At 35.7% G+C, this 8,584-nt stretch overlaps 1 protein-coding gene across 2 annotated transcripts; it reads right to left on the bottom strand.

Moving 5' to 3' along the window:
* Positions 1-937: 937 nt before the first annotated feature.
* LOC148673563 (gluconokinase-like) lies at positions 938-8,584 on the bottom strand. 2 transcript variants are annotated; one of them, XM_088630185.1, is made up of 5 exons: positions 8,439-8,584; positions 7,824-7,854; positions 7,651-7,737; positions 6,081-6,124; positions 938-2,930 (listed from the first exon to the last, which is right to left on the bottom strand). In XM_088630185.1, exons 1-5 carry the CDS (start codon positions 8,474-8,476, stop codon positions 2,585-2,587), a joined length of 546 nt encoding a protein of 181 aa, XP_088486311.1. In that variant the 5' UTR covers positions 8,477-8,584; the 3' UTR covers positions 938-2,584. The 2 variants fall into 2 exon arrangements, with proteins under 2 accessions (XP_088486311.1, XP_088486312.1); XM_088630186.1 differs by having other exon boundaries at positions 7,651-7,733.

Here is an 8,584-nt window from a genome sequence, read left to right as displayed (position 1 = left end):
TTTTTATAAAGGCTCCAAGAACATTCAGGAAAATGTTCATTAAATAACTATGTATTACACAGGTTTTAATGGCCATAAAACGGGAATGAAGTGAAGAACTCTACTCAAAAAGTCAGTAGATATCTACATTACACCTATAACAGTGTTGCAAACTACTATCACGTTTCCAAGTTAACCATATGTTTTAACATTGTTAATAATACAATTTAAACAGACAGCTAGACTTCATTTGCTGTTTTCTGTCAAAGGTTGAGAAAAAAGAACAGATGCAGAACAGAAATGGAGTTTACAGAAGAAGCTCTTATTTACTTGCCTAAATCCTTAAATAGCTTAGTTTTCATGTAGACATTTTCAATTTTCATTTCTTAAAATGCTGATGCTTTCACATTTTTATTAAGCTTCTCAGGTGCTTGGTTGTTTGATAATTGAAGAACAGCTTGAAAGTGCCAATTAATCAAACTTCCAGATCAATTAAAAATTAATAATAAAGGACGTAAATGCTAAATTCAAATGAAATCTGCAGAACTTGGTTTGAAATATTCTTTTGAGCTCAGAATTCAGACGCAACACTTATCAGTGTCAAATGTGAAAGTAAGGAATATGGCATTTGTATTCATACGGCACCATGCATGTGCAATACATAGATGGAAGTTTAATACTCTCAATTCATTTCCAATTTCCAATTGTACCTACATTTTTATATAAAAGCAATGACTTGATCCAAAAACTATACATTTTGTGCTCTTTGCTTTGTATCTATTGACTACATCTTATAAAAATTGTAGTGCAGTACTTTGTAAGGGATTCTAAAATGCCCCTGAGAATGTTTGAGATGAATGTTTGCAATGACATGTGATGAGTTTTTCGAGACAATGGGTATAAACTCCAAATTTGATCTTGGTTCCAAATCACATCTTCAAATAATCAGAATGACACCTTTTTCGGAAGGAGTCCAAAAAAGTCACTTTAATTGGGTAAAATGTCTTCTGTAATAAATAACATGCTGAACTGAATGTCAGTACGCATCAACAGCCAAACAAATGTGATAATGTCAACCCTGTCATGCAAGATACATATTGCACCACAAGACCAACACAGATCCCCTGTTAGTCTTATCAGTCACCTTTGGATTCATGGAAGACAATCATCCTCAACTGCAAGGGATAGCCAATGAATGAATGCGTCAAGAAAACATTTTGCAAGGTTATATTTGAATTGGAAATTCCAGGATATCCCTACACAGTATTACTGTATTTAAAAATATAACATGTACAAAAAACATATTTGATGTGTACTAAAATAGTTATTAAAGAGTGGTGGCAGGATTACCACCTTACTGCCTGACCTAAGCAAAGCTAGACCTAGTCACTACTAGGATGGGAGACCTCTGAAGAAATCCAAGTGGTGTTGATGGACCACTAGGTGGCTCTTTTTCTTTGGGACCAGTATTTCACATAATTCATGAAGGACACTGTGGCCTTCATAAAGCTCCCACTTAATTCAATTGGTAAAGGAATTTTCCCTATTCCCTCCTGATCTGGGGTGTTGCGAGGCTGCTGGCATGTAAATGACTGTGTATCACCTAAGTGGGTACTGCCTTCGGAGGTGGATGAAGTGGGTCTCCTTCCATGTCAGGACTTATTAAACTGTGTATGAGAACTGGAATACAAGGGAGAAATAATCCTACTGAATACATTTCTTTATTCAACCTTCAGCATTTTAAGTAATAATGACCATTTATCTTCAGTAGCTTCATTGTAATTAACCACCACTCTAAACCTAGAATTTGTTGTAGGATCAGATCAAATAAACCAGTGTAACAACATGTCTTGGATGATAAAGAAATAAACCCAGAACTGTTAATTCTGTATTTAATATATATTGTTTTACAATATGTGCATGGCACACCACAGTTTTGGGTCATCCAGATTTGGTCATTTTATTTCTTATGCTATACTAAGCAAAAATAATTAGAATCTAAAACAAGTTATGTTCATCATAAATGCTGTGCCACAGTAAAATCTGTATGATATACTGTACCGTTCTAACATTATTGGCCAGAAAGATGCTTATTCATGGCACTGGACTTAGCATCCCAGTGCCTACCCAGACGTACAGGGTGCAAAATGGGACCACATCCAGGACAGACAGCCCAGGGCGGCACCAAGACAGTTTAAAAGTATATCTTTGGAAAACAGAAGGCAACCAGAGCACCAAGGGAAAGCCCAGAAAGAACCCTGGTCCAGAATTGTACCCAGCACCCAAAATTTATGAGACAGCAATACTAATCAACGCTTCTCTACTTAAACCAGAGTAGGTCATTATCTACCAAAATTATAGCCTGCTTAATTTGTACACAGGATACATTTATTAGTTTTTATTCATCAATTTTAAAGATAATGGCAAAAATGAAAAATCCTGAACAAGATTGCAACACTGTTTCAGTGCGCACTTCCAGGAAAAATGTTGAAGTATTAAATGGGGTTTATGTATTGAATTAAAGGAACTGTCATCAATGCATTTCCCTCTGTATTGTGCGTTCTGCCAGGATCCAGCCTGCTGTTGACTTGAAGTGTTTCCATGGTTACAAATGTGAAGAAAGAGCTTTCTCTATCTCGGCTGTAATTTCTTGGATGCCACTGTCAATGTCCACAGTAATAGAGTTCTCGTCTTCAGAAGGGGGCTCCAGGTTGTCAAACTGGGACTGAATCAAACTTGCAGCCATGAAATGTCCTTTTCTGGCAGCCATTCTTTTACAGATGAGCTCCATGGACCCATGAAGGTACACAAACAGTATTTCCTTTACAAGATCGTGCTGAAGCTCACTGGGATTTAAGTGTAAAATATCTGATCCAAACACCAGCAGCTCTCGGTAGAATTTCTTCAGAGCAGAGCATGCCATGATCGCATGTTTCCCACCAGACAATTCCCTAAATATAACCAACACAAATGTTATCATTAACATGAGTTTCAATGTTCTGTTGCAGAAATGAATACTGCTTACATAGAGGAATGGATTGGGATCTTCAGGTAAGAGGATTATCCAGCTGTGCTACTTACTTAAAAGGTTGATCAGTTTAAATTATAGAATATTATGTGTAAAAAAAAAAATTTGGTAAGGAAAATGTAAAACCCCACAAAGAAATATTCGGAACTTTCTGTATTAGCATTGGACAACCAATGTGCCTTCATCCAAGGTAGCTTGATCTTTTAAACTACACAGTGTAATAAGCATCAGAAAGTTACAGAAAATATACAGTTTATACTGTATGATCTCATTAAGATAGGAAAAAATATATTTTTGACATACAGTACAGTGCTTGCATAAGAATTTAACCCTAGCTCAGAGGACGATCTTAATTCCTCAGTGAAGACTATGATGACATGTTCAGTCATCAATAATCAGACATTATGCGTGGTACCTGTAGCAACCATTTGATCCATGTCCTAACACACCTACCATACAAATCCCAAGGGCTCAAAAGCACACCGAAGCCAAAGGGCACCTAACGCCTACGAATTCCATAGTTTAATATCACTATAACAGGCTCACTCGAAAAGTTAAGAAGAGGTAAATTACAACGCCATCAAACTCTAAAGATTGGTTTGATACACAGCTGTTGGCATGCACAGTTTTAAATTGGTGGTAAAGTAGTTCCATCATTTAATGTGAAACAGTAGAAAATCACTTTCCCCATCAATATTGAGCTCTACCAAATATAGGAGAAGGTACAGTATATTTTCAATTGTAAGTGTTAGACCAGTAAGTGTTTAGGCAGCATAAAAATACAGCAATGACAAATTTATAAAACAACCAAAAAAGGGGACACCGATCTAAAGTGATTTAAAATTTTGCCAGTCTAAACAGTGGTAGGAGCACTCAAATGTGAGTAAAAGCATCAGATTTCAAGAATGAGATCATCTGTTTGAAGGGTGTTACACAGAATTCAGTGAGTAAAACCAATTTTCATGTGTTCTCTTTGCTGACACGCCTCCTTGTTTCAGAATCAATTATCTTTGGGTCCAAACTCCAGCGCAGCTGAGACTCTTAAACCTGTCACTAGCTTCATCTGTTCAAAGCTGACAAAGTAAGCCCTCACTTCCAAAAAACGCAGATGAGCAGAATGCTTTCAGGCAGCTACAACTCAAACTGAATTGTAATGAAAGCACAAATGCCTTTCCTGCTTCTAGAATATAGCTGAATATTTTGTGGCTAAGTAATGTCTCCAAACCTTTAGCTTGAAAAATAAAAAAATATATATAGAAGGCCAGCAAAGATCAAATATACATGATACAGATAGGGGGAATTTATAGGAATACTGAATATATAAAAAAATGGTGTAATCTGTTTCTGTTAAGGACAGATTTATTTTATAAACTGAAAGCATTTTGAAGAAATAATTAAATTCACAGAGGTTTAACTTTTCATTCCTTATCCTCTTGCATATGTAGATTATCATACTATTTTTAAAGGTATTTTAGAGCCACAGATGTCAAGCTGCATCTTTAGAAAAATCTCTGTGTGCTCAGGTTTACACATCAGTGTGGTTACCTCATTTAACTCCCAAAATGTATTTTTCCTAAAACTGTTCTCTAGCATGGTTAACAAAACCTAAGCCCAGTAAACTAAATATAATTCAAGAAAACTAGCAAGGAAAAAATGAATAAAAGCACATACACTGTCTTCTAAAAATGTTCAGACCCAATGGTCCTATGGTGTCACATTTAGCAAAATTATGCATACAGTACACATATTTAAATTAAATTGTATTAAAAATTATACTGAAGACCTCTAAGGATAAGACAGGTTACAGTAAATGTCATCAAAAGCTAAAGAGAAAAAACTGAAGTATACTGAAGTCATAATATATAAAAGAGTTCTAATATAAAAATCAATATTTGGTGGAGACAAATAACAGAAATTACAGTCTTTTTTTATCTCTATCAGCTTTGTCCCATTGCTTGGAGAAATTTTTGCCAATTCTTCTTGGCAGATTTGCTCAAGCTCTCTCAAGCTGCTTAGGGAGCGCCTAGTTTTCAATTATTTTCATAGATCCTCAATAGGACTGAAGTCAGTCACTACACTCAAGCATATTCATCTCATTATTCTTAAGCCTTTAGTTTTTGGCCATGAACTTTGAAACGTTATCCAGATGAAAGGTGAATTACTGTCCCAGTTTTAGAAGCAAGTTTTCCTCTACAATTTGCCAGTACTTTACTACATCTATAATCCCATCAGTCTACACAAGCTTCCAAATTGCTGCTGATGAGATGCAAAACTATAACAATGCTGCTTCCTCCATGCCTGACAGTAGTGAACTTAATATATATGACAGGATAGTGTCAACTGTGTGATGCAGTATGTTGGGTCTGCGTCAGATGTAATGACAGACGATGATTAACCACAAACATTTGCTTCTGTCTCAGCAATTTAACTTCTTAACTCTTTCCAAGTTGCCATTGGACCTGTGGTGGCATCCCTAACCAGTTTCCTCCTTGCCATGCTGCTGATTTTGGAGGGACAGACTTATCTATGTATATTAGACAGTGTCTAGGCACCTTACACTTAATAATCAACTTCACCATGCTCAAAGAGGTGAAATGTTTTCATAACCTGCTCCAGATCTGTGTCTTCGCTTGAAATTCACTTCCTGAACAGGGAACCTTACAGAGGTAGGTCTATTTATTCTGAAATGTGAACCATTATTATTCGACATAGACAGGGGCCACTCAACTAATTAGGTGATCCTGAATTAATCATAGTTTGCTACAGAAAAATCATGATTTTTCCATTTTCTTTTAAATGTGCCATTTTTATTTGAAGCTTTGGAGTACATTTTGTATATAAGTATGAATTGCCACATCAAAGAGTCATGAATATAAGCCCACAACATATGAAAACTGTGCAAGTGTTGAAATACTTGTGCAAGGCCCTGTATAACATCACGTTTATTAACTAAATGTATACATTCTGTATTGTACTAGGTGTGTTTCAAAATACTTTTTGTAGCAACTTTTTATAATAATAATAATAATAATAATAATAATAATAATATTTTGTAGTTTTCAAGATTTGTTACCTTAGGATTATGTCATGCAAAATGAGTAACCAAGGAATCCTATCCTGTTGAATAAACATATAAAACAGTCACAAGAGGAAAAAATATTACAAAATGTAATCATTTACCTAAATTAAAACACTGTCTTATAAAGCAAGTTACATTGCTTAGATTTTTATATCTTTGTCCTACGTCAAATGGCATTCTTTTCTGGAGTCTGGATGCTCATAATATATTTAACGATTTTTTCCATAAAACACCCATGGCAAGTTACAGATTGGATGATCCTGTTTATGTGGAAATGATGTGTGGAGCAACTGCTCATGGACAGTAATTACATACTGTATAGAGCTTTACTGCATGGAGTTGTTTTTAATTTTTGTGAATAATAACATATATAAACATACATTTCAAGAAACAAATGACTGGCCTCATTAAGAATATTTAATGAGGTCAACCAAAACATTCCACAAAACTTGGCAATCTTTTGAAACTGAAGCCATTATTTCACAACCCTAATAAAACCATACTTTAACACTAGGTGTCACCAATGTTAAAAGTCTCGCCATCAGTCAGACTGGATTTGTTAAATGCAATGTCATAGCCCATCCATCCATTTTCTCACTGCTTTATCTAATACTCAGTCGCAGGGGATCCGGAATCTATCCTGGCAAGCAATAAGAGCAAGGCAAGATAGAGCCTGGATGGAATGTCAGTCCACCAGATACAGACACACCAATTCTCCTAAAGCTGAATTAACCAACCAGTATGCCTTGGACTGTGGGGAAAAAACCCACACAATAAAGAGGATAACATACAAACTCTGTGCAGACAGCACCCCAGGAAATTAACCCAGGGCCCAGAAACTGCTAACCACTGTACCACAGCGAGTCTGATTTTGTTTTATAAATCACTGAATCGAATCGAGATTTTGTAGTAACAGAAGATGGAGTTTCTGAGGATCTTAATACGATGAATCATCAACCTTTTCTATTAAATATCCATTTGACATGTGATGGAAGTTTTACAGTAGTAAGATCTCATTTCTTTTCTGCCTTGAAACTTCACATTACTGTGGAAATTTCCAAAGCTCTTCCCCAAATTCCAATTTAAAAAACATTAGGACACTGTATAGAAAATACCATACGCTTGACTTAATTTAACCTTCCTTTCCAAATGAATAGCAGTATACAAAACCACTTGGAAATACGGTGGATGATTAATGGGTGTACCTGCCATCAAACTTTTATCCAGTAGCTGTGATTAAAAACTGTGGCATCTAAGGTGATTAATTTTGGGCATCTTAAGAAGGAGGTCTTTATAAGGTTTAAATATCTACAACACATCACAATTCACAAATCCACACATGACCCTACATTTGTCTCTTTGGCAAAGACCACACCAGTACCACAAATCACAGACCTCTAATGCTGCTGCTCTTTATGGCCATCTTAAGTACAATCAAAACGGTCTCTTTATCATTAATAATGATTTCTTGCACTTAAAAACAATCTCAAATATATTTGAGATTTGAAACTGCTCATAGCAAAAGTGTAGCAGATAGTCTAAGATAACCTTGAGAGCCTAGTACCTGATCAGTCAGTGGTATTCCATTTGCCATTTTATCTCTGTTTTCTTTGGGATGATAGTCGTCTCCATCAAAAAAAGTCCATCCTAGCTACAAAAAAGATGCATAACTGAAAGTTAACATTCCATAAGTACACATAAGCATTTGAATAACCTACTGTAAAAATCAAAATTTACCTTGTTTGCTAGAGATGCTCCCACAGTACTCCTGAGAAGCAAAAGGGCAAGTTATTTTAACAACTTGAAACAAATGCCACAAAGGACAGCTAACTGGCAAATCCTAATACAGCTCAAAAATTAACCAAACAATACATTATATTGTAAAGAACTGTTAAAAAACCCTCGGAAGTTTCAGCTGTTTACATACTGGAGTGCAGGGACAGCTGAGCTTATATTGATTAGAGAATGGGATCACTTAAATCACAAAACCAAGAGAACTAAATAAACCCAATGCTTTAAGCACATTCATTTAAGGCAGTTAGGTCGTCTACAGTGTCCTTAAAAGCACATATTAATACAACCTTTCCCCATTCACTTGGTACACTTCAGTTTGAAAGCGCAACAGTAAAATCGAAACATGAGACGCATTTTAACCGTTTTTAATTATTTTAGTGAACATCAGTCATTCTCAAATTAAATCAGTTAAGATGAAATCTTGATTTGAAATGACCCCCTATAAAAAAAAAACTTTTGTTTACTAAAGACATGCTTTCCATGATGAACGCTAACTCCAATATCAACACATACAGTATGTTCACTGATCAAACTACGTATAGTGAAGCAACAACGTACTTCCCACATCCACATACTCCCATTAAGACAAGTATCATTACGCTCTGTGCAGCAAAACTCCGTTTATATAATTCTTGTTATTATAAAACTGCTCCTGCTGCCCCAGCAGAAAGTCGCAAACGCGCAGTACTCTGACGTGAAACCAT

This window comes from Lepisosteus platostomus, chromosome 4 (genome assembly GCF_059453375.1).
Source record: "Lepisosteus platostomus isolate fLepPlt1 chromosome 4, fLepPlt1.hap1, whole genome shotgun sequence".
Taxonomy (NCBI): Eukaryota; Metazoa; Chordata; class Actinopteri; order Semionotiformes; family Lepisosteidae; genus Lepisosteus; species Lepisosteus platostomus.
The sequence above is the reverse complement of the archived record's forward strand: the minus strand, read 5'-3'. Positions and strand labels throughout refer to the sequence as shown.